General features: G+C 42.5%; 1 protein-coding gene across 1 annotated transcript in view; it reads right to left on the bottom strand.

Moving 5' to 3' along the window:
- Positions 1–18393, bottom strand: part of TOP2B (DNA topoisomerase II beta) — an 89431-nt gene extending 71038 nt beyond the window's left edge. Inside the window, exon 1 of the mRNA XM_089690901.1 lies at positions 17918–18393. Coding sequence (XP_089547027.1) covers positions 17918–17983 — 66 coding nt within the window. The 5' untranslated portion in view covers positions 17984–18393. The remainder of the gene's footprint in view (positions 1–17917) is intronic.
- Positions 18394–27397: the final 9004 nt, after the last annotated feature.

The following is a 27397-nucleotide window of genomic DNA, read 5'->3' as shown; positions in this document are numbered from 1 at the left end:
ATTGCGACAGACAAGAGGGTACTTAGCAGTAGTCCTGTTCCTGTCCCCAGTTCCCTGCTGACTGCATGGAAAATACTGAAATAGCTGAACAGCCTTAGGGCACATTTACATATGGTGCCCTCTGAAGAGCATTCAACATTCAGATTGCTCTTTAGAGGGCACTTCATAAGGCAGTGAGTGTTATGTCGCCTCTTTACCACCTGTTTAACCCCCACAGCAATACATGCATTGCACATGAATGCGGGAAGCCCTTATTCACTTGAATGGGCCACTTTCTTGTCCTACTGGTTCCATCTACTGCCACCCCCTCCTTGGACCATCCCAAAGGTGTTCCAGCTTTTTTTTTTTACAGTCCTATAGTGTATACTAAAAAAAAAAAAAAGCCTCTAAAAAGTGTTTAGGTTTGGCTTGAAGAAAAAGGTAGCAACCCTAGTCCTGTCCCATTGGGACATCCAATCAACCAACAGACGCTTCTGCGGGCCTATCATAGCGGCAAAGACCATAACCACTCTATCCACCCCTGATACTGGAAACAGAAAGTGGGGGGGCATACAGTAACTCACAGAAGTGAGTACACCCCTGACATTTTGTAAACATTTTATTATGTCTTTTTATGTGACAACACTGAAGAAATGACACTTTGCTACAATGTAAAGTAGTGAGTGTACAGCTTGTATAACTGTTATTTTGAGGAGACAGCAAATTTACACACACAGCCATTAATGTCTAAACTGCTGGCAACAAAAGTGAGTACACCCCTAAGTGAAAATGTCCAAATTGGGTCCAAAGTGTCAATATTTTGTGTGGCCACCATTATTTTCCAGCACTGCCTTAACCCTCTTGGGCATGGAGTTCACCAGAGCTTCACAGGTTGTCACTGGAGTCCTCTTCCACTCCTCCATGACGACATCACAGAGCTGATGAATGTTAGAGCTCTTGCGCTCCTCCACCTTCCATTTGAGGATGCCCCACAGATGCTCAATAGGGTTTACGTCTGGAGACATGTTTGGCCAGTCCATCTCCTTTACCCTCAGCTTCTTTAGTCGTCTTGGAGGTGTGTTTGAGGTCATTATGTTGGAATACTGCCCTGCAGCCCAGTCTGCGGAGGGGATCATGCACTGCTTCAGTATGTCACAGTACATGTTGGCATTCATGGTTCCCTCAATGAACTGTAGCTCCCCAGTGCCAGCAGCACTCGTGCAGCCCCAGACCATGACACTCTCACCACCATGCTTGACTGTAGGTAAGACACACTTGTCTTTGTACTCCTCACCTGGTTGCCGCCACATACGCTTGACACCATCTGAACCAAATAGGTTTATCTTGGTGTCATCAGACCACAGGACATGGTTCCAGAAATCCATGTCCTTAGTCTGCTTGTCTTCTGAAAACTGTTTGCGGACTTTCTTGTGCATCATCTTTAGAAGAGGCTTCCTTCTGGGACGACAGCCATGCAGACCAATTTGATGCGTGTGTGGCGTATGGTCTGAGCACTGACTGGCTGACCCCCTACCCCTTCAACCTCTGCAGCAATGCTGGCAGCACTCATACGTCTATTTCCCAAAGAAAACCTCTGGATATGACGCTGACCATGTGCACTCAACTGGACGACCATGGCGAGGCCTGTTCTGAGTGGAACCTGTCCTGTTAAACCGCTGTATTGTCTTGGCCACCGTGCTGCAGCTCAGTTACAGTGTCTTGGCAATCTTATAGCCTAGGCCATCTTTATGTAGAGCAACAATTCTTTTTTTCAGATCCTCAGAGTTCTTTGCCATGAGATGCCATGTTGAACTTCCAGTGACCAGTATGAAAGTGAGAACGATGAAACCAAATTTAACACACCTGCTCAACATTCACACCTGAGACCTTGTAACACTAAGGATTCACATGACACCAGGGAGGGAAAATGGCTAATTAGGCCCAATTTGGACATTTTCACTTAGGGGTGTACTCACTTTTGTTGCCAGCGGTTTTGACATTAATGGCTGTGTGTTGAGTTATTTTGAGGGGACAGCAAATTTACACTGTTATACAAGCTGTACACTCACTACTTTACATTGTAGCAAAGTGTCATTTCTTCAGTGTTGTCACATGAAAATATAGAATAAAATATTTACAAAAATGTGAGGGGTGTACACACTTCTGTGAAACTTCCTCACATGTAAACGGCGTCATTTTTAAAAATGGAAAGCACTGGATCGCATCCCTTTTTTTTGGTGATTAAATGCTTTAAGGGTAGTGAAGGGGTCCTTCCAGGAGAACACAGTTATCATTGCTAACAGCTATAGACGCTGACAATCACATCCTAAAAATTCCAACATGCAGGTCGTACCCAAATCAATCGATGAATTGATCCAAATCAATCGATGCAGCCGCCAAGTTCATCCTCCCAGAACGCGCCCTCCCCCAGAGATCTCCATGATTGCTGTGTCCTACGGACACAGCTGATCACGTGATGTGGTAAAAAGCCAATCACAGTGGCCTTTTACCACATGATCAGCCGTGTCTAATGACACAGTAGATCACCGGTAAATGCAGTTGCCGGATATCGGCTGCACTTTCCTCACGCTGTAGTGCAGATAACTGGCAATTGTCAGAGGAGGGATCGGCACTGATGATCAGTGCCCATCAGTGCGACCCGTCAGTGCCGCTTAATCAACGCACATCAGTGGAGAAAAATTACTTGTTTGCAAAACAATTGTATAATAGAAACAAAAGAAAAACTTGGGTACGTGTTGCATGACCGTTCAATTTTCATTCAAAGTGCGACAGCACTAAAAGCTGAAAATTGGCTTGGGCAGGAAGGGGGTAAAAAAAAAAAAAAAAGCTTTTGAATGATCTTAGCAAACCCAATAGGCATGGATATGGAAATGGTAGTGGCGTAAATACATATACATACATACACACACACACACGATGGTCTGGCATCTTTATTCAGCCTTACCAACTATGTAACTAAAGCTTGGTCAAAGTGACAAACAGCACTCACACAATGATTAGTGTTTGACATCCCCAAACCTAATCCTGTAACATGCAATAATACATTCCTACATGTCCATTAGGCTATATTTTTTTTTGGGGGGTATTGAGGTATGTAAGGTGTTAAATTTCCATTACACATGTTTACAAGTCATATCACCTGTAGATGTACACCAGACTCTCCCACATGTCACTTTAACAAATGGAAATTAGATACAATTTGTACTGAAATTATTATTGCAACCACTGTGCTACAGTTACAATAATGCAGGTGGGAGCATAAGAGGTTGGAGAATACAATGTAAACTGAGTAAAAGAAGCAAGCACCTGGCAACACACAAAAAAATATTGAAATGAAAGCATGGGTTGCAAAAGAAGGGAGCAGAATTACACTGAAATCATTTCAGGTTGCGCTGTCTTTTGATTAAGGTATATACAATAGGTTTGAGCACCAGAATATTGCTGACCAATGACGAGCGGAATCTTCCTAGGAAACAATGGTGTTAGAAAAATCTGCTAGGCCTTTCACAGTGAGTGCCAAATACCTGTTAATCTTGCCAGAAATGCAGTGTCTTTGCTTCAGTTTAGCTCACAGCAAGTGGCAAATACAATCTTAGTTGTGTAAACTTAATAACCCTATCACCTTGCATGCAATGGTGATGAACTTGTTTGAAGCCCAGCCTGGGTGGCTGTCATGGCTCCTTCCATAGGTACATAGCATAGCATTCAAATATTATGGATTATTGGTTCATTTTCTGCAAAAGGAATGTCCAGAGTACTAAAATACACTTTTCTATTACCAGCTAGTCCAGAAGGCTATAAAAAACATCTAAAAACAAATACTTTTCAAAACAACCTGAAAATCTAAATACTTTTGTAGAGTAGCGTATGTGAATGGCAATTAATGTAGAAGTCATTGCCTTAATTATTTCTGTATCGAACACTTTTACCCTCTTCCTGCCCGGGCCAATTTCAGCTTTCAGTACTGTCGCACTTTGAAAAACAATTGCAGTCATGCAACAATGTACCCAAATTAAGTTTTTTTTTGTTTTCTTTTTTTAAGACAGAGCTTTTGTTGGTATTTAAAGTGATTCTAAAGGCTTATTTAAAAATAAATAATAATAATAATACAAGTCTATACTTACCTGTTGTGTGCAGTGGTTTTGCATAGAGCAGCCTGGATCCTCCTCTTCTCGGGTCCCAGCCGCTGCTCCTGGCCCCTCCCTCCTGTCAGGTGCCCCCACAGCAAGAAGCTTGCTATGGGGGCACCCGCTGCTCTTTGCGTCCATTCACATGTGTAGCCGCTGCCCACCCCCACCACCTCTGTTCTTATTGGCTCACTGGCTGTGACTGACAGTAGTGGGAGCCAATGACTTCCAACTCTGTCTCAGCCAATGAGGAGATGGAGTCCCGGGCTAGCAGGGACTCCAGTGTACATTGCTGGATCGAGAGTGGGCTTAGGTGAGAATTGGGGGGGGGGGGGAGGGGAGGGAGGGGATGCTGCACAGAGAAGGTTTTTTTACCTTCATGCATAGAAATGCATGAAGGTAAAAAACCCTGAGCCTACAAACTACTTTATTCACCACTGGGTTTATTTTTTGCTAAACAAATGAAAAAATGAAAATTCTGAAAAAAACAAACAAAAAAAAACCCCCCACAAATATTTTTCTTAGTTTCAGTTATAAAATTTGCAGATAAGTAATTTTTCTTCTTCACTGATGAGGCTGCATTGATAATCAGTGCTCTGATTATCAGTGTAAACAACATACTGTCAGCCTTGCCGTTCTCGGCTCTCTTTTCCACACACTGACACAGAATGTGAGGAAAGGACTGCCGATAACTAGCAATCCTGTTTACATGTGATCAGCTGTGATTGGAAACAGCTCATCACATGGTAAAGCCCCACTATGATTGGCCCTTTACCCCGATTTGTGATCAGCTGTGTTTAGAGGACACAGCGGTCACAGAGCACACCCTGGGGGCAGGGTTCTATGCTGAATAGCACCCAGCTGAGAAGAGGGAACAAGGACATGGCTAACCTGTAAAAGGAGATTTAGTAAATTATCTACTTCAGAGGACCAGCATTATTATATATAATTTATAAAATATTAGTTGGACGAATGTTACAAGCATTTATTTAGGCTACACAAATAAGGGACAGGGAAGTGTCACCCTATTTGGCAGACGTGCATGAAACACCAGAAGTGGCTGGGGCAGAGTTGCAAAACCTTTGGCAAAACTGGAGGGGGGGAAAACAAACAAAAAAAAAAAAAAAAACACACCACACAACATTGTACACACAGAAAAATATCTAGCAGTCATGTCAAAAATCCAGGAAGCTATTAATTACTGTCATCACCTCTCCCTCTCCATACTCCTCGTTTACAGTGTCAGCTCCCTTCCCGCATAAGCTGTCTGTTCTTTCTTCTGCTGAATGGTAACGGTTTAGCAGCAGTGTCAGTGTAGTCACAGTGTATTCATGCATATGTTGATTTCCTTCTTAACAAAACAACTCCCCTGCCCACACACTGCATGTACAGGAAGGGCTCTTGGGAGATACAGTTCTGAAGGCATGCCTACGTTAACAAGAAATTATGCCTAGGCATTCTGCTAGTTCATATTCCCAGCTGCTGTTGCTGCAAACATTTGATGACATCACAATAAAGTGATACGTTTACTGATAAGTAAACAGTGTTATTTAAAGCAGGCATACATCCGCTGTCACCCGACATCACTCAGCTGGTCCAGGCTGGGGAAAGATCACGACCATATGGTCCTGATCTACCCATTGGTCTGAACTGGAACCTGGCTCAGCCTCTCAGCGAACCGCTGAGATCCTGAGCCAGCCACTCCCGCCCCCCCCAGAGCTCCAGTAACCACTGAGGATAGGGGGGGGGGGGGTGCAGAGCAGAGAGCCAGAGACTTACAGTCAGTGGCGGTGAGAACCGAGAGATCAATGGTGTTTGATTGCTCAGTTCTCACCCTTAGAACTGACCGGAAACAGATGCAGCATTGGATCAATGCTGCATCCACCTAGGCAAGTAAAATTAAAAAGAAAAATCCCATACTTCTCTTAAAATTTGAGAATTTTCTGACCCGTGGGGGGTCAGAAGCAGAACAAGAAAGAAGATCAGGAAGGTCAGTGAAAGGTCTGAAGGCCTTACCTTATCTGCATACATGTTCTATTTAAGTAATAAAAAGTTTAAAGCTCAGAGGGTAAGCATGACATCTGGACAACTCACAGAGATCAGCAGTATCAGCTACTATGAAACTTACCAAATACCATTATAGTTTGCTTTTTGAATAAACTTTATTTAAAAAAAAAAATCAGTAACCAAAACTAAAATAAAAAACTGACCAAATACCATTATATTATCTTTTTACAACAAGCACTTCACCAGTTTGTGAAAATAAAAATAATCCAAATAGATGAACAAAATCAAATGCAATTTCTTTACCAATTTTAAAGATATTCAAGCAGCTTTCAATAGCAGAAATTTATCAACTTTACCTACAAGCAACTACTTTTCTGTTTATCAAAAGGAACAGTGGCCAATTATGTTTGACTTGACCATGTTTTAAATTGAACGCTGACTGAACTTGGTTTAGGCCTCATGCACACTGGACAATTGGCCATCTCTCCTAGATGCCTTTCCTACTGGCAGCAGCATTTTGGCACAAAACGTTTGCCGCTTATTTAGGCAGGTCAAGCGATTTGGGGTTAAATCATTTAAATGGCCAGAATAATTTATTCTGGCCACGGGAATAGAATTAGTACTCAAGCACTAAATGCACTTAGCATTAACGTGTTTAGGCACCTCAAGTGTTTTTTCTGCCAAAACGCTGCTGCTCCTGTACACTCTGGCAGTAGCTTTTTTTCTGTTTCTAAACACTTGTGTGCATTAACACATAGGTTAACATACAGGGGTGTTTAGAGGCAGAAAAAAAAAAAAAAAAAAAAACACACTAGAGCTTCCAGCCCTGATATAACATTCTATAGAGAACCAGTATCAGAAGATTCTGGAATATCAATGCTGGGGTGTCCCCACCCCACAATGCAGCACTTAGGGCTTGATCTGCTTTTTACCAGGCCTGGTCACTGGCACATTGGAAAGGATACCAAAGCCTAGTTTACATCAACTTTCATATCTGTATACAGAAACTTTGGAGTACTCTACTATTCATTAGTGGTCTTCACAAAGTGAAAATTATAGTAAAAAAAAATATGGAAGCGGACATTACCTATGTTACTTAGAAAAAAAAGAAGCCTATGTGCTTGGTTGTTTCTGGTGTCATTTTCTAATGTCACTGATCAGGAACAAGCATGCAGCAAGTAAAGTCAGGGTAAAGCAAGAACTTCAAAATGACCAAACTTTTGTGGGTCAAAATACTGAAAGCCTCCACATTCTTCTCCTCTCTCACCTTCCCCTGTCACTCAGAGTCAGTCATGCCAGACTCCTCCTCCAATCCCTAGGACTTATCTCCTCATCTCTTTTCCACCAATGTTTCCTATTTAGGTGTCCTTTTATGAAACAGAGATCAGAGGCGATCGTGAGGATTGTTGCTGATCTCCGATCATTAGTGGTTTAGGAAACAGATGACCAGCGGAGAACATGTTCTCCACTGGTCATCTCAGCATACAGATGGCCATTGTATGAAGGAGCGATGTCAGCCCTTCACTGGCGATCTGTGTTCTCCCTCCAGATTCAGAATCGGAGGAACAGCCAACGAAGCAGCGATAATTTACCACTACTTAGTAAACGGTGTTTGACTGACCTCTCACTGTAATCTCGTGAGATTACAGTAACAGCAGTCATTTTCCAGCGTTCAAAGTGTTTGTAGATCGCTTCTCTCTTCATTCGGAGAAGCAATCTACACCGCTTCATAAAAAGGCATTCAGAGGAGAACTCTCTCCTCTGAGAATGCCGGAGACCTGAGCAGCTGTCATTTACCGCTGCATGATAAAAGGACACCTTAAACCCTAATGATAGCACTGCTATTCTCACTGCTGCTCAGCAACTGCTGTCAGGTTGTTCCTCCATGACGACTGTTCAGTTCTGTTTCTAATATAGGTAATCCTTTCAATCTGGTTACCTATTACTTGTCCACTTTATGACCGTCATTCTCCTCGTAATCATGGCATAAACTTTGATTGTTATTCATTATTGGATGGAGAAACCAGTGACTTCACAGATCTCTATCAAAGTCTCACCTTGTGTTGAGGTATGTTTCTCTCAGTATCAACGCCCACATGAGGTCTAATATTAGGATATCAAGACAGTTGCTCCTGCAGCTCTAATACAAAATACTACCACTACAGGAATCAGTACATTTTACTGCTGTCACAACTTTTGTCATGAATATAGTCTCGCTAAATAATCGGGTTTTTTTTAAAGCTCCAGAGAGTTTTATATCAACACCTTTGTTTTAGTGCTTTGTAATTATTTATTCTGGTAGCCAATTAGTCTTTGTACAGTAATTTAGCATCTAATTTGTCTGGCTGCTTTCACACTGCTCTGCTGAAAATACAAGGTAACAAAAGCCACATTTCTAGTGCATCTTGCACCTGTGAAAAAGTTGGGACAACTCCTGCTTCTGATCACCTAGGTGGTCCTATGGTGGTACCTGTCAAAATATCCCCCCACCCCCCACTCCCCAAAGGTGTTGATTCCTCAAGGGAAGTGGGGGAGCAGTCAAAGCGGAACTTCCCCCACTTTAAGCATATCAGTCAATGCTCCACTACCAGAGCAGACAAAAAAACACAAGAGATTATTAGCACATGATATGGACAAATTGCTAGGGGCTGGGATTGTGAGATTTTTAATTATTGGGTAACACAAAACTACTATGAACACTACAGGTCAACTTCAACAAGTTCAAAATGAGTCTACTGAGATTAATCAATGCTGAATGTTACATATTGAGCCCTTACCCAATATTCAACCACCATGTACAGTCTATAGCCAGCTGTAGACAACTTAACACCAACCATGCTATATTCTAAATTACACTCTCTATACTGTGTACATAAAGTGATTGTAAATCACTCACCAAAAACAACGCATTCAGGTTAAAATAGAAATGAAAAACCATTTGTGTATAGATATAAAAAAAAAAATAAATAAATAATTTAGAAACACCTTTTTGTTTTAGAAGTGATCACATTCCCTGTTCTCAGCCGCATAAGAGCTGGGGGAGGAGATTCAGCAGCACACAGATTTTCCCAGGTAATATGTTAAAAAAAAATCTGAACATAAAGTGTGTGTGGGGGTGGAGTTAATGGAAAAATAGACATAAAAAAAAAAAAACCAATCAGCTGCAAACCAATCATCATTTACTATAATCATCAATGCCATCTAGTGGCCATAACACAGTTTCCCGATTCATTTTATTGGTTCATGCACACTTGGCATTAACCTCCCTAGCGGTATGATTATTTCAGATTTTTGGTGCTGAAAGTGGTACCATTTTTTTGCATGGAAATATGTAGTTTTTTTATTGTAGGCTGTAATTTTTAGGAATAACTCACTGAAATCTGTCCGAACAAGAGTCTAGTAAACATCCTGGGTAGGATAAAATTTGAAACACGAAATCATGAATTATAATTTAATAAAAAATAATAATATAATAATAATACATTTAATTCAATAATATAATCAAACCGAAAACACTGAAATTTGAAATATAGCGCCAAGTTCGCACATCACTGAGCAAAGTCGCAAAATCGTTTTCAGTGTCTGATGACGAATTTCCCCACAAATCATTATCACTCAATTCTGCAAGTGGTTCTAATTTACTATCGCTGTTCTCTAGCTGATCTAAACCCGCTTTTGACCTAAAGGGACACTTTTTGGACGCCATGGACATTTCTCAGTTTCCAGGCAGAAAGAACAGACAAAACACAGGCAGGGCACAGGACAAAGCACTAGGGACAAAATGTATGTGAAATGGGTTGAAACAGCAATGTTTTACTATGTAAAATTTGTTTGGAAAAAAAAATGACATTTTTTAAAATTTTCAAATTTCCCGCCGCCGCCCGTACGTCCCGACGTCACAGGGACCGGGACACAGAAGCCGGAATCGGCCGGGAGGAGATGGCCAGGGACGCTGCAGGGGACACATCGCGGGAGCGAAGGATAAGCTCTGCAGGGACTCCCTATGCAGCGCCGCATGGTAAGCAAGAGTATAGCTCGGGGTTACCGCTTTTGGTACTGAAACTCTACCCTGAGCTACACTCGGGAATACCGCTAGGGAGGTTAAAAGATAAGTTCACTTCTAAACAAAAACAAAATCTTTTTGGCAGGTAAAAAGAAAAAATGTGCATTTATTCATATCCTGAAGACTTGTCAGTGTATCTGTGTGCTCGAACGTCATCCAGGCAGGCAGATAAACACTGGCAGCAAGAGTCAATGAACTATCAGAGCGCTTAAGCGCCGTGGTAGTTCATAGAAAACTACTAAAAATCCAAAAACCACAAAGGCTGTCGGCACTTATAGTTTTCCATTCACAGAACTGTGTGAATGAATGATGCAGCCGGGTCGAGCCCCGCATGGCCGCGTTTTGTTTTGGTTTTTTAAAAGGGGTTGCTAGCAGGGAAAGATGTAGCGGAGTGGGCAAACACGTAACCTGTTCCCAAAGGTAAACTTTTCCTCTAAGTCCCGATGCACAAAGCTCTGGCATTTATGCATGGGTGGAAGGTCCAGCTCCATGCCAGTAGCATGTAAACGTCTAGGAGAGGCCGACAGCAGCTGCTGCCAAAAAAGGCATTCGTCCCTGGGTGCATACTGTTCTAAATGCAAAGGCTGCTTGGGTCACCGTCCAGCCGCAGTAGCTGTCAGTAGGCCTGGACAGTGTGCCTTAATCTTCCACATAAAACCCCAAACCTTACGCACTAGGGCTAAATGCTCAATGTGCATGAGGCTTATTCTGTATGAATGAAAAACCATTCGTCTTGGAGAGAAAATAGCCTAATAATTGCCACCTTCACAATTAATGTACATGCACTTTCACAGGACATTTAGCTCTATAATTTTGTTTTTAAAATATACAGCCCATAGTATCTCTCAGTTAAGCATCTGAACAGTGTTCGGTAGGTTCCAATTACACAGCAGCAGCTGCCATTTTACAGACCAGGTCTCGGCTGTCAATTTGACAGCCAGGAATTGCTGGCAATTGCAGTGTGGGCAGCAGCAACAGGAGGGAGGAGTAACAGGGTGTATAGTGTACTCCTGATGTTTTTTTTATAGCAGACACTGTACAGGTAACGTCTGTCATGGGTTAATTGCAAGCGTTCAAATAAGTGATCACTGGAAATCACAACATTTTGTGTGTATAGCGGCTTCGAAATTTGAGGTAGCGACTTTCCAATTACTTTATTAAAAGAGGCTCAAAGTCACCAAGACACTAGCTATACAAGGAGTACAAAACTGCAATTTGTTTAAGTGGTCCAAATAGCTTGCACCCTTCAACTGTACTCGTGTTTAGCAAAGTTCAAAACACAGCAAACAACTTCGCAAAGAGGTGGAAAAATTTGCATAGCTATTTCTCCAGCAAAACTGCATGTATATTTGTTCTGCGAGAACTAACCAGCTGCTGAGAGAATGGGGAAAAATTAAAAGTTCTCAGGCTAATTTCACTTGGGGTCCACTCAGGGGTGGACTGACAACTCATGGGGTCCCCGGGCAATAGGAGATCATGGGGCCCCTGTATCCTTGCCCAAACTCAAAAAAGCCTATGAAAAAGGTACCAGGGGCATCTCATGGGGGCCCCCTACTGACCCCGGGCTCTCAGGCAGTGCCCGAGTTTCCAAATGGTCAGTCCGCCCCTGGGTCCACTGTTCTTCAAATATTATGGGCAGTACTAAAGACAGGTTCATTCATACACATACTGCATTATGGCCACTAGAAGGAGATACAATGTAAACATTCTAGAGAACACCAGAGGGAATTAGTAAATAAATGCAACTATTGTTGCCATGGGATTGACTATTGAAAAATTTGTTTCTGCTTTTGTCTGTGTCCCAGTTGCAACAATAACCTCACAAATAAACTAGCCAATGTTTTTGCCTTGAAATTGGCCCTTAAATTAATCGGAATTAACCAGCACTAAAAAATCCCTGTACTCACTACAGTTTGAAAAGTTTTATTAAAGCCAAAAGTAAGACTACATTCACAAGGCCAACTAGCAGTGACCACCAGCATGAATCAGCTTCTTGGCAACAGTTGTAAATAGCAAGTGCACGCACAACGTGCTGTCAGCGGAGCATGTCAGATTTGTAATTTGTACAATGTCCAGCACTGCTACTGTTCACATGCAACTGCTCATCCAAGAGGTTACATGCCAAAAGATCCTCCAACCTACCACCCTGGATACAGATTTTATGGACCCAGGGTTGATGTTTCTGTAGGGTTCTGACCTCAAATTATTGGCCAGTTTGTACGTTGTGTTGCCGAGTCCAAATGTGAACGCAGCAGACTATCCACAGATATGAGCTCATGTGAATGTAGCATTAATCTTGCTGGGAAGTACTTACACAGGAGCTGCTAATACCTGTAAATGCAATAAGAAGAAAAAATAAAAAATGTCCTCTGGTCTCCACAGTCAGTATCAATATGCACCAGTCATGTCAATCTCCAGAAACGTTATTAACCTCCCTGGCGATATGATTATTTCAGATTTTTGGTGCTGAAAGCGGTACCATTATTTTGCATGGAAATATGTAGTTTTTTTTATTGTAGGCTGTAATTTTTAGGAATAACTCACTGAAATCTGTCCGAACAAGAGTCTAGTAAACATCCCGGATATAATAAAATTTGAAACCCGAAATCATAAATTAAAATTTAATAAATAATCATAAAAAATAATAATATAATAATACATTTAATTCAATAATATAATCAAACCAAAAACACTGAAATTTGAAATATAGCGCCAAGTTCGCACATCGCTGAGCAAAGTCACAAAATAGTTTTCAGTGTCTGATGACGAATTTCCCCACAAATCATTATCACTCAATTCTGTAAGTGGTTCTAATTTACTATCGCTGTTCTCTAGCTGATCTAAACACGCTTTTGACCTAAAGGGACGCTTTTTGGACGCCATGGACTTTTCTCAGTTTCCAGGCAGAAAGAACAGTAAAAATGCAGACAGGGCACAGGACAAAGCACTAGGGACAAAATGTATGTGAAATGGGTTGAAACAGCAATGTTTTATTATGTAAAATTTGTTTGGAAAAAAATGACATTTTTTAAAATTTTTAAATTTCCCGCCGCCGTCCTTGCGTCCCGACGTCACAGGGACCGGAACACAGAAGCCGGATGCCGGCATGGCCGGGGACACTGCAGGGGACACATTGTGGGAGGGAAGGACAAGGTAAGGTCTGCAGGGACTCCCTATGCAGCACCGCATGGTAAGCCCGAGTGTAGCTCGGGGTTACCGCTTTTGGTACAGACATTTTACCCCGAGCTACACTCGGGAATACCGCTAAGGAGGTTAATGAGCCTATCACACACTGTGAAACCAACATGTTCTGATGCATTTCTCAAAAGGCACCCCATCTATACATAAAGGAGGGTGGATACTACCAATTGCTGGACACTGCAACATCTACGGTACATGTACACTGCAGCTGATAAACTTACGTTCAGGAGCTTTTCTGCATTTTCAGCAGTCCCTGAACTCTTCCTAATGTTTTCTTATGTGTCCATGTACACAGTCATTTACAGTCGTTTACAGGCAGTTGAGCTTATAATCGTCTTTTTTTTTAACGCACCAAACTTGCGCTCAGGAGTAGATTTTATCAGCGTTTCAAACGTCAAATGCTTGTAAACGTGGCTAACCACGTTTATAAGTGGTTTTTAACTTTTCCATATCCAGATGCTGTCCGGAACCTTTTTTCATCATCAGAAATGCAAGCAAAGCATTTTCCATGTATTCAAATGGACCCGGTACACCAGCACAGTCAGTTCCAGGTTTTGTGTGAAGGAACAAATGGTAGAACGTGCTGCATTATGCTCATGATGGGATCCATAGTGTATACAACCAGAAAAAAACAGGTCATCTCAACACATACTGCTCTCTCTGCTTCTGCTCTCACTATTTCTCTCAAAATATCTGAAATAGTAAATTTTTTACTGTTTTAAAGTGCATTCTGGGCATTTTGGAAGGTTTTCTGAGGTTATCTTAAAAAACCAATTCTAAATGCAAATGCACATAAACGCAGTATGCAAACGTGGCTAAACAGACGGTTTTTTACCTACGTTTTCCATCATTGAGAAGAGTTTTCCCAAACGTCCCGTGTACATGACCCCTTACTTTACAAGGTGCCTGCATATTAAGTTCTATTCATAAAATTAAGGTGTTCCCCACTCAGTGATTGGAGCAGAGGCTGGTCACAAGACTGATAGGTCATATAACAGGGTTCCCTTACTTTGGGCACATTTTGCTTCTCCATTTGTTAAAATGAATGTGACTTTGCTTGAGCAGAGTTTCAAAGAAGCACGTTGCTGTTTTTTTATAAAAATTTTTTATTTTGTTTTACTTGAATCTGAGGGAAAAGAAATATCCTCCATTGCAGCCACCTCCCCAGATTGCAAGGGTTAAATTAAATGCCTTGGGTACCAATAATAAGGACTTTTACTTATCTAATAACCCACTACCCCAGTAGCTGGTGCTCTTCTCCTCGATCTGACATTCGAGCTTATGGGTGGTCCCTCAGCATCCTCATGTACAATGCAGGGCTATTGACCCCAATTTGTACAGAAAGCCTACAACCAGCAGAATGCCCTAGAGAAGAGGCTATGGGGGTTAGTCATATAATGTGGAGGGAACCTGTGACAGCAAGGTAAAAAAAAAAAAAAAGTCTATTTTATTGGTACCCTATCATTAACAAGCATTACATTTGCAGTGTGGAGGAGTCTCACTCTAAGGGATGATTTCTTTTCCCCAGAGTTCAGCTTAAAAGCAGTAGTAAGCCGCCAAAAAAAAAAAAAATTCACCTGAAAAATGTCAATGTGCTAGTACTATCCCATACTAGCACATTATGAAAAACTTACCTTAGAATGAAGCCCTCCAGTGGCACGCTGTCACCACTGACAGGGCTCTTTCATCTTAACCTGGTCTTCCTTCCCGAATTGCAGACTCTTACCGCTTGATTGGCCGAGCCACGATAATGTCACTCCCGTGCATGCGCAAGTCTGGCCATGGCACAGAGCTCTGAACAAATAACACGGGTATGCCGTTCCTTCAGCGCACATGCACCAGTGACATCTGCTGCAGAGACACTGATATCGCCTAAACAGTGCATGTTTGTGCTTTGCAGTGCTTGTACTTCCAGGTAAGCTTTATTATAAACTTGCCTGTATATACAAGTGTCCAGTAGGAGTTTACTTCCATTTTAAAGCAGTGGTAAGGCCTCGTAAGTGCATTCTGCATGAAACATGTCAGTTCCTGAAGGTTTTGTGATGGGCAATACCCTGGTCTATTAGGGCCCTTTCACACTGGACCACACTGTGCTGCTCTGCCCACATTTTCATGCATTATCATGCACTACGCTAGGCAATCCATTGAAAATACATGGGTGGAAATGCACATTAATGAAAATGTAGTGCTTGCTATATTTTTGCAGTGCACCGCAAAGCGCATTGTACGCTGTGGTGTAGTGCAGCGCAGCGCAGGTGAATTTGGCTGCCATTCAAAAGAAATGGCATTGCAATGCACTCAAAGTATGTTATCGCTAAGTGCATGCGTGAAATAAAACTTAAAGCGTCCCTAACGCCTAAAGGTTTTTTTCTACCTTCATGCATTCTATGAATCAAGGTAAAAAACCTGTTTAACAGATTCTCCCCTACCCTGCTTTATACTTACCTGAGCCTGTTCCCGATCCAGCGCTGTGCATGACAGCAGAGGCTCTCCGGGCTCGCTCCCTCCTTGGGGAGATTGGTAGCAGGGGGGAGCCATTGACTACTCCTGCGGTCAATCAAAACCCGCGACGAAGGAGCAGAGAGTGAGGCTAAGCCATCCTGTCTGTGTCAATAGACGCAGAAAGGGCAGCTCAGGAGTTCAACCATAGGAAGTGGCTGTGGGGGATCCAAGAGATGGATAGTGACTGCGCTGTGCAAAACCATTGCACAGAGCAGGTAGGCATGACATTTTTATTAATTTATTAGAAAAAAAAAAAGGCTTTCATATTACTTTAATGTCTCTGGAGATCATGAGAGAAGTGATTGGGAGACATCTTATCTGTACATTAGCAGCATGTGTAAATGAATGTTTGGCCAAAAGTGATCGGAGACTTTTACACCTGAAGCAAAGAAAGGCCCTTGAAATTCAGCTCATTATACTGCCTAATGGAACTGAATTGAGCATCACCAGCAGACATGGATTAGCGCAGAGGACACAATGGCCGACACCAAAAATACCACCATTTTTCCTTTCAGATAATCTCCATTAAATTGTTTTTTCTGGAAAACACAGCAAGCTCCTCTTCACTGTTCAGACGTGAAAACATAGCGCTGCTGTTGGCAGACTTGGATCCTAAAGATGGACTGGTCCACTGAATGATCACCAAGAGAGATGCACTGATATCTATGGGAAGCTTACAGCCCAACCCCGCATCGTGATGGTGCTCTCTTAAAAACAAACACACCGTGCACAATTTTCTGAATCACTTTATACATCAAACTGGGTCACAAGATGTCCTGGCTCCTGCCTCCTCATCTCCGGTATTGGTGGCCCTGCACAGAACAGTGCGTACACAATGGTGTGTGAATGCTCTTTTGTGAGCCAACACTGTGGACCTAGGTTAGCAATAGACCCTCCACCCCCTTCCCTTCCAGTGACTGTGGCCATGACAGCCTGGGCTCATAGGAAGTGGGCCAATGTCACTGAACCTGGAAGAGGACCTATGCTGGATCAACCAATGGCAACGCCATAGAGGAGAAAGCTCTTACAGCTGTTGGGCAAAAGATTTGTACAATATTTTAGATCACAGAGCTTTAAAATGCTTCTAAAGTCTAATGCTGGGTACACACTATCAGTTTTTTGGGGGTATTTCCAACTCAGTGGGCTGAATGGAAAAGAAAAATTGAAGAACTGGGGAGGAGCTCACTGTACTATCTGATGTTAGTACAGCAATCTCCATGCTGAGCTCTTGTGTTCTGACAGGGGGACCCCCACCAGAAAACACCGATCAGCGCTCGCAGCCATTGGCTGCAGCACTGATCTGATGCTGGCTTCTGTTGGCCAGGCTGCTGTAAACTCGCTGACTGTCAGCCAGTTTTTGTTGAACAGGACGATATTTGGCCTGTGTGTACGGGGCTTTAATGTGTTTTACCTAATGCATTATGGTAAAAATACCCCCACTACTTGCCCCACCCCCAAACCCACCCGTAACACCTCAAAATTCAGCGCTGTCCCTAACTGCAACCCCACTCTCCTTCTCACAGGCAGAGACATAGGCTTTTGATGCTGTCAAACTCCTGTGAGGAGGAAGAGGGGGCGGGGCTTACAGCACTGTGTGTCTATGGATGCACACAGACCAGATCGAAAAATATGCCTGCACTGGTGCCCCCTGTGCACTGCACTTGCTGGGGGACCCTCTGGAGGGAGAGCGCCAGCAGAGGAGGTAGGGGGCTGCCCTGTGCATTATGGTTGCATAAAACAGGTAACGGAAATCCCTTTTTTTTTATTTTCGCCTCTTAAATTAAACCTTTACAGCCAGTATAAGGCTACTCCCCACTATACACAGGCCTACACCCCAAAGACCCCAGACACCATGATGGAGGAGATCCCCCATTGTTCTAGGCTGGTGATAAGGAATACCCCATGGAGACATCAGATGGTGCATTCCCCCTTCCCACCAGAAGGTGGTGCCCTGGCACCTCCCCCCACCAGCGGGCATCCCCCATCCCCCCCTCACAGCCGGGCCTGGATCACTTACCACCCAGGTGAGTCCTCCGCTTCCTCCTCCTCCTCCTCCCCCTCCTCCTCCGCTGGATTTGGACATCTTCCCCCCGGCAGACAATTGCAGTGAAGTCGGCTATTGATGAAGAAGAGAGAAGACAGGCTCCTATTGTGCGGCCGGGCTCCTCCCCCGGAGACGAGGGATGACGAGGAGACACCGGGGCCTTCCCTTCTCCTGTCCGCTGTGTACACGGCCTGGCCTCGGCCGCCGCTCCGTAGGCCGGGATAAAAGCGCTGAAATAAATTAGGATAAAAGAGGCCGTGCTAGAGCGGCCCGGCGGAGTGCGGCTGTCGGGGGCTCGTCATGTGGAGGGGTCGCATGAATGACGCAGGCCGCCTGTGTAGAGGCTCGGTGTGCGGAGATGACCCCCCGGTTCCCCCTCCTCTTCCTCCCGCAGACAATACACAGCGCCGCTTCCGCTCTCCGCAGTTACACACGGGGGCCCGGGAACACCGAGCCACCAATGGCGTGCGCCCCAGCGCCTGACGTCATTGCCTAGCTGGGCAGAGCCATCGGGAGAGGGCGGGAGCTGTGGCGGTGACGTCACGGCAGGGTAAACGAGAGCGATGGGTTTATGTAAAGTGCCATCATAGAGCAGGAGGAGGACAGAGGGGACAATGGAGGAGCAGTGCGGGCAACATGGGGAGCACAGCAACGGAGCATCCTACGGGAATAATGTACAACCCTGGCATGATCACCTTCCCAGGGCTGCCACCGCATTGGTTACCAGTCTGATCGTTCAGTCTACTTAGTTATGAATGGAGCAGAAATGTCTTCATGGAGAGAATCAGAAATCCCATCATGCTGGAAGCCCCAAGCTGCCCATACACCATACAATCTGATTGATGTTCACCAAAACTATGCAATATGAGGAAAACCCAAACCGCAGATTCAATGTGCATCTGAGTATGCAGGTGCTCACATGACTTAAAGCGGAGCTCCAGTCTCTGGTGAAAAAACTAGTCAGCAGCTACAAAAACTGTTGCTGACTTTTAAAAAACAACCACTTACCTGTCCTAGGATCCAGCTGAGCCCGTTTCACTGGCTGTCCTGTGCGCCGCCATCTTAAATGTGGGCACCTGGCTGTGACAGCTTGCGGCTTCACAGCCGGGTGCCCGCTACACATGCTGAATGGTCCAGCAGTCCTCTGGGACCGGTCACGTGCCCCAGAACACTGTGGGGGGTGGAGAACCTCTGATCTCCAAGGCACACAGCGGATGTCAAAATCAGGTACCCACTCCCCAAAGGTGCCAATACTTAAAGTGTTACTAAACCCAGGACCCTGCATTTACTATACCTGGTCTCCCACAGTACACACAACATGGAAATGCAATTATTTTAGTAAATATAAACTGCTAAATACCTTTTCTCATCAGCAGTTAGAGCAGTCTTGTGACGTCTATCAGTGTCCAGCAGAGTACTGGTTAAAGATTGTAGGAGGAGTTTTCTTTCTGCTCAAGGAGGATGTAAAACCCCTGACCCTCTGCCTGGGCAGAGCTGATTGGCTCTGTGCTGATCACACGCACTGTCCCAAGAAAATAAAAACATCTCTAGCAATACACACCAAACTGAGCATGTGCAGAGTGACTCCACGGGATATGTCTTATCAGGAGTTAAGAGGGGGACATTGGAAGAAGGGGAGGATCAGAGAAGACAGGATCAAACAGCATTTTTACACAATGCAGAGGATTAACCCCTTAGGTTCCATGGTGAGCATAACAAGAATAGAAAGATTTTGTCAGTATGTGCCCAAGTTCCCCAATGGTCAGTCCGCCCCTGGTCTGAACCATCCCAGGACAGCCTGCTTCACTTCGTCATCATTGTGTTCACCGTTCCCACAGAAAGATTCGTCTCTTGTGCAATTTCATGACAGGTTATGCGTTGATTATCCCGGATCAGGCACTCCACAGATGTTCACAGGAATGACTGCTGTGGGCTGGGAACCACCACGGATCGTCACTGACAGATGTACGGCCATCTTTGAAACGTTTACACCATTCAGATATCTTACGGCAGCTGAGTGTCTTATCATCGTATTGTGCTTGAAGTCTTCTGTAGATATCTGCGGGTTTTACGCCTTTGTTTGCAAGAAACTTCTTCACCACACGCTGTTCCATGGACGTACTAACACTGTTGTCTGCCATCTTGATTACCGGTCTCTGGACTGTCCCGCGACATGTGCGAAGCCTATCAGCAATAGGACACAGTTGCCACTTACTAATGCATCTAGTACCACTATGCTAGTATCCATTTTTATACTTTATCAGTTGAACGCCCCTCGTATCTTTGGTCAAACGTGCTTCCTGATGTTCGTTCAGTAATTATCAATTATATATTATTCATATGTGAGCCACCTAACATAAAGACACCACAGTGCCCACCACCTTACACTACAGCCTCTTAGCGCACAAAATGACCTACACTAAGGGAAAATAGGTGAAGACAGGGACCCCTATAAGGCTTGGGACTTTAAAGGCTTGATCATATTGTATGCCAAAAGAGTTTTTGTATTAAAAAGCACAAATGTTTTATTTTGTCAAAGAATTATTGTAGCACATAGACATACAATACAATACATCATCCAAAGTCATAGTACAGCATCAACATCAGAACATGAATTACATGATAAGGATACCCAGTATGACTGTGTTTGACTGGCCATAAAAATATATTGTAAAATCACTGTCTGTATACATGATCACAGAAATAGTATTCTAAATGCTCCAACGCGTTTCGGATTGACTTCACAAATATTTGTTTGAAACATTTCTTATATTCATTACGATATTTACCAATTTATAATCTACTTACAATACATGAAAGTGAAGAAAAAATAGTTGAATTATTAAACTCCATTAAAAGACACGGTGCTTCAAAAACCGCCTCATGTGGCTGGAAAACCAGCTGAACTCAGACAGTGGAACCCCCCAGGCATGAATCACAAGGGCACACCCCAAGTCACTGCAATGAGTAGCTGTATAAATGAGTAGGAACATATTATGTGTCATACACTAGTACCATACTGATCTATAGACAAGAAACACACCATTGAGTGTGTAACCATCCAAGTCATCTCACACCTCCTCCTCATTATACCCGATGAACGTCATGGGGAACCCCGCAAAAGCTAAGGGAAGGTCTATCACGCTTTCCCAGACACTGGGTCATTATTGTGCAGTGAACCCAGTGTTCAGCTCATACAGCAAGTGGGAAAGAACATAAAAAAGCTCATGGTGTAGTAAGTAAACACCCAATACTTTAATGTTTGTGGTCTATTCTTTTTTATCATAAATGAATTATTAAACTCCATTAAAAGACACGGTGCTTCAAAAAACTGCCTCATGTGGCTGGAAAACCAGCTGAACCCACACAGTGGAACCCCCCAGGCACGAATCACAAGGGCCCACCCCAAGTCACTGCAATGAGTAGCTGTATAAATGAGTAGGAACATATTATGTGTCATACACTAGTACCATACTGATCTATAGACAAGAAAAACACCATTGAGTGTGTAACCATCCAAGTCATCTCACACCTCCTCCTCATTATACCTGATGAACGTCATGGGGAACCCCGCAAAAGCTAAGGGAAGGTCTATCACGCTTTCCCAGACACTGGGTCATTATTGTGCAGTGAACCCAGTGTTCAGCTCATACAGCAAGTGGGAAAGAACATAAAAAAGCTCATGGTGTAGTAAGTAAACACCCAATACTTTATTGATTGTGGTCTATTCTTTTTTATCATAGTTATTCACATTGTTGCACTGCACGTTTTGGAATCGTACATCATTTGGGTGACAGCTGTCAGCATGACAGCTGCTGGGGGGAACACATATGTTTATAATTATTTTCTGGATACATATGGTTTTTGCCAAGCACTGGGTTATTGGTGTTTACGTTTCATTGACCAACAGGGTGGTTGCATAGAAGTCAATTGGTAGATCAACCTCTGTTCAGCCACAGTGCCCATACATCAATCAAAATTCATCTAGTCCCTGCCAAAATGGCTGAATTTTGATCCATGTTTGAGCAGCATAGATCTAAAGAAGACTGTATAATCGAATTGTATGGTGTGTGGTCAGCTTTTTTACTTGCCAGTTTGCTTTAATCTGTACAAAACTTAAAAACGCCTCTGTTCCAACAATCTAATGCCTGTGAAGTCCTTCATCAGCGCAGCATCTTTTCCCAGGCTTCTTCCAGGTGTTGGTCTTCAGCCATCTTGAATGGCCGGCGCAGGATGATGTCACTCTTATGTACAGTTGTGTTCAAAATAATAGCAGTGTGTTGAAAAAGTGAATAAAGCTTAAAATCCTTCTAATCGCTTTTATTTCCATACACACAAATGCATTGGGAACACTACACATTCTATTCCAAATCAAAACATGAAGAAAAATATATCAAATTTGTGTTGGTCCTCTAAAAAAAATTGAAGAAAAGTGAATATTAGACTTCAATAAAATAGCAGTGTTTGTATTCTTCTTTACAAACTCAAACATTCACTATATAAACTGAAAAATGTTTGAAGATTTTGCTTTCCTTTGAATCAATTAATATTCAGTTGTATAAGCACTGTTTCTGAGAACTGCTGTACATCTGTGTTGCATGGAGTCAACCAACTTCTGGCACCTGTGACCAGGTATTTCAGCCCAGGATGATTGGACTACATTCCACAGTTCTTCTCTATTTCTTGGTTTTGCCTCAGAAACGGCATTTTTTATATCACCCCACAAGTTTTCTATTGGATTAAGATCCGGGGATTGGGCTGGCCACTCCATAACGTCAATCTTGTTGGTGTGGAACCAAGATGTTGCACATTTACTGGTGTGTTTGGGGTCGTTGTCTTGTTGGAACACCCATTTCAAGGGCATTTCCTCTTCAGTATAAGGCATCATGACCTCTTCAAGTATTCTGATGCATTCAAACTGATCCATGATCCCTGGTATGCGATAAATAGGCCCAACAGCGTAGTATGAGAAACATCCCCATATCATGATGCTTGCACCACCATGCTTCACTGTCTTCACAGTGTACTGTGGCTTGAATTCAGTGTTTGGGGGTCGTCTGACAAACTGTCTCCGGCCACTAGACCCAAAAAGAACAATCTTACTTTCATCAGTCCACAAAATGTTGCGCCATTTCTCTTTAGGCCAGTCAATATGCTCTTTGGCAAATTGTAACCTCTTCAGCACGTCTTTTTTTCAACAGTGGGACTTTGCGGGGGCTTCTTGCAGATAGCTTGGCTTCACATAGGCGTCTTCTAATTGTAACAGTACTCACAGGTAACTTTAGACCTTCTTTGATCTTCCTGGAGCTGATTGTTGGCTGAGTCCTTGCCATTTTGGCTATTCTTCTATCCATTCGAATGGTAGTTTTTCGCTTTCTTCCACGTCTTTCAGGTTTTGGTTGCCATTTTAAAGCATTTGCGATCATTTTAGCTGAGCAGCCTATCATTTTCTGTACTTCTTTATGTTTTGCCCTCTCCAATCAACTTTTTAATCAAGGTACGCTGTTCTTCTGAACAATGTCTGGAACGACCCATTTTCCTCAGAATTTCAGAGAGAAATGCACTATAACCAGCATGTACAACATTTGCTGCCTTCCTTCCTTAAATAAGGGCAATAATTGCCACCTGTTTTTCAAAGAATGAATGAACTCACTAATAGAACTCCACACTGCTATTATTTTGAACATGCCCCTTTCAATTAGTGATTCAATTACACAGAATCAGCAGCATGTATGTCATGACTGTTGGGTCTGTTGGATTTCTATTACTCTACTACACCTGCTAGTAACTTATTTGCCATGTAGAAATCTAATTTCTACCAAAACCAGTGATTGATCAGGTTAGTGATGTCTGACTGCTATTATTTTGAACACAACTGTATGTACAGAAGTGCAGTCATCCTGGCACATAGGTACTTTGTTGCAATGTAAACTGAACTGCGAATGCTCAGCTCAGCGTGCATTCTACAGAGGATTGTAAACAGGCAAGTAAGTGTATTTTATCCACTTGCCAACCACCCTGTAGCAGTTTTACTACTATAGGGCAACCACTCTGCGCAAAATCATGTATACATCATTTTGCATTTCTGGATAGGGGGCACGTGAGCAGTCCTACCCACGCTGTGATTCATGGTCGGGACTAGGTGATCAGGGTCGGGACTAGGTGATCAGGGGAGCAGCTGACAGGCAAGAGATCTGTGAGTGGAAACAACACAGATTTCTCTCCTGGCAGTGGGGACATGATGGTTTTTATCTATGTAAAACACTACAGAGTACACACTTAAATCACAACCTAACATTGCCCAGATGTTAACCCCTTCCTGCCCAGTGTCAGTACAGTGTCAGTGCTCTTTATTAGCTCTGATCACTGTATTAGTGTCACTGGAGATGTCAGAGGCAGTTAGGTCCCACCCAGTGTCAGTTAGTGTCAGAATGCACACCATACTATCGCAGTCCTGCTATAAGTTGATGATCACCGCAATTACTAGTATAAAAAAAAAATAATTCCAGTATATATACTGCCATTTGTAGACGCTATAACTTTCATGCAAACCAATGAATATATACTTATTGGGATTTTGTTTTTTGCCAAAGACATGAAGCAGAATACATTTTTTCTTACATTTATGAAGAAATTTTTTTTGGATATGTTTTATAGCAAAAAGTAAAAAAAAATTTATTTTTTTTTATAATTTTCAGTATTTTTCATTTATAGTACAAAAAAAAAGCCCAGGGGTGATCAAATACCACCAAAAGAAAACTCTATTTGTGTGAAACAATTATATAAATTTAATTTGTGTATAGTATTGCATGACTGTGCAGTTGTCAGTTAAAGTAGAAGAATCATTTAGATATATATCCTCCTGCGCTCTTATGGTGAACAGTAAAATAAGCTAAAAAGCAGCCAGCATCTGTCCCATACCAAGCAAAGGCAATGTAAATAAATATAAAAATTGATGCAGAAGAATCATTGCCTATCTCTTCTGCAATAAGGAGTCTGCCCTTTTGCGGTTTTCTGTTTGAGACTTTTGTTTTGCTTTAACTGACATCATACACAGATCTAAGCTCATCCCTTTGCACTGTAGATGAAGGGAACCAAAAAGCAATAAAGATACTTTGTATCATTATTTTTAATGTCTCTTTTTGTATCTCTTTTTTTCAAACTCTGAGTCGGATGATCCGTTATTTGACAGCTGCATCCTCTACAATCTATTTAAACAATAACTCCCAACTGTCATTTTGAAAGCTGGGAACTGCTGGCAAATGTGAGGAGAGAGCTTCAGGGCAGAAGAACTGGGTATACTACATACCCCCTGTACCTCCATAAAGGTTTTTGGGGCAACACTTGACCAGTGCCCTCAACTGAGAAAACTTGGGTGTATCCTTAGACAAAAGTGTTCATTACCTTAAAATAGAATTTCTAGTTATTTGATCCCCTTAAAATGTACCTTTACCCCGGAAAACAGTTTGGGTATATCTGGCTATAGCCCATTCTCTCCCTCTATTACAATTTTATATATACACACACACACACATATTTTTTGTAAGTTTGATGTGCTGCATTTTCTCCTCTCTTGCCTAGGTGAGAATGACATTGCGCATGCATGAACAGATGTGCTTAAGGGCTCTGCTGGGCTTCAGGACCTGGTTTCTATATAGAAGTATGCGAGGACGGCTCAGTGAAAAAGGTGCAGGACCTTTTTTCTTGCGCATGCATGATCACAGCTTGGAGGCACATGCTGTCCTGCACATCCTGCAATGAGTTGGCCTTGCTTGCACATAGAAAGTCACACGTTTGCAGGTGTGCTGAAGGTCTCTGCGAAATCCTGAAGCCTGGCAGAGCCCTTCAGGAGTCTGCCAGGTCCTGAAGGACCATGGCCATAACAGGAAGTGAGAAAATCCTCAAATTAACCACTTCCCATCCGGCCCATGTGCAGAAACTGCTGGACGGGAGTAGTGCAGGAGTGGGTGGCCATTTAAACGGCCTCCGAATTCACTGCCTGTGCACGCTCCTCTGTGTGAGGTTCCGATCATGTGATCACTGGCCAATCAGTGGTCACATGAATAGTAGTAAGCAAGATGTCACTTTCTGACATCATTGCTTACTACTAGTAAAATCTGTGAATGATCACAGAGGTCACATAGTAAAAGGCTATTCACAACAGCATTGTACCATGTGACAAGCTGTGACCAATCACAGCTCTCACAGTATTTCTCAATGGCTACAAGAATGCAGCCAGAGAGAAAGAGAAATGATTGTTTTTACAGCCTTTATGGGTGTAAAAGCAATTAATGTACAAAACAAAAATCTTCATCACCCCCCACAAATAGTACAGTGTCATTATGGTGACACTGTACTGCTAGGGTGACAGTAAATGTTTTTCAAAATGTTTGGACTTCATTTATATAGCAAAAAAATAAAAATCCCAGTGGTGAATAAATACCACCAAAATAAAGTTTTATCTGTCTTAAAAACAATGTTAAAAAATTCATATGGGTACAGTTGCTTACTACGTGTGCAATCTGTGAATGATCACAACAGCCTTGTACCATGTGACAAGCTGTGACCAGTCACAGCTCACACAGTATTTTTCAATGGCTGCAAGAATGCAGCCAGAGACAAGGAGAAATTATTGCTTTTACAGCCTTTATGGGTGTAAAAGCAATCAGTGTAACAAAAAAAAAATCTTCATCATCCCCCACAAGTAGTACAGTGTCACTATGGTGACACTATACTGCTAGGGTGACAGTATGTTGAAAAAAAAGCAAATAATATCAAAAAATAAAATAAAAATGTAAACATTTTTTTGAGAAATTATAATTTTTGGTTATAAACTAATTTGGGGTTTTTTTTTTTTTTTTTTTTGCTAAAAAGATAGCTGAATACATTTTGGCCAAGATTTATGAAGAAATATTATTTATTTGCAAAATGTTGTAAGAAAAACACTTTTTTTTCAAAATGTTTGGACTTTTTCATTTATATAGCAAAAAAATAAAAATCCCAGTGGTGAACAAATACCACCAAAATAAAGTTGTATCTGTCTCAAAAACAATGCAAAAAAATTCATATGTGTACAGTGTTGCATGACCGCGCAATTGTCATTCAAAGTGTGATAGCACTGAAAGCTGAAAATTGGCCTGGACAGGAAGGGGGTGAAAGTGTCTGGACTTGAAGTGGCTGAGGGAATTCCTTGAGAACCCCAGGTCACTAGAACTAGTGTGCGCATTGGAAGATTTCCCCTCTATTACTTTTCTGGGGACAACACCATTTTTTTTTTACTTTCACCTATAATGGTAAACAGGACAAATAGAAAGGATGAATCTCCCTAATGGGGATACAGACAGTAATAAAAACATGACATGGGGTCTAATCCATCTCCACTCTATCCAAAACTAAAAAACGTTTTGCCTTTAGTTGTGCTTTAACTCTAAACTGATAACCTGTAAAGGCGTT

The sequence above is a fragment of the Staurois parvus genome, unplaced genomic scaffold (genome assembly GCF_062004578.1).
Source record: "Staurois parvus isolate SC_StPar_1 unplaced genomic scaffold, SC_StPar_1.0 ptg000021l, whole genome shotgun sequence".
Taxonomy (NCBI): Eukaryota; Metazoa; Chordata; class Amphibia; order Anura; family Ranidae; genus Staurois; species Staurois parvus.
The sequence above is the reverse complement of the archived record's forward strand: the minus strand, read 5'-3'. Positions and strand labels throughout refer to the sequence as shown.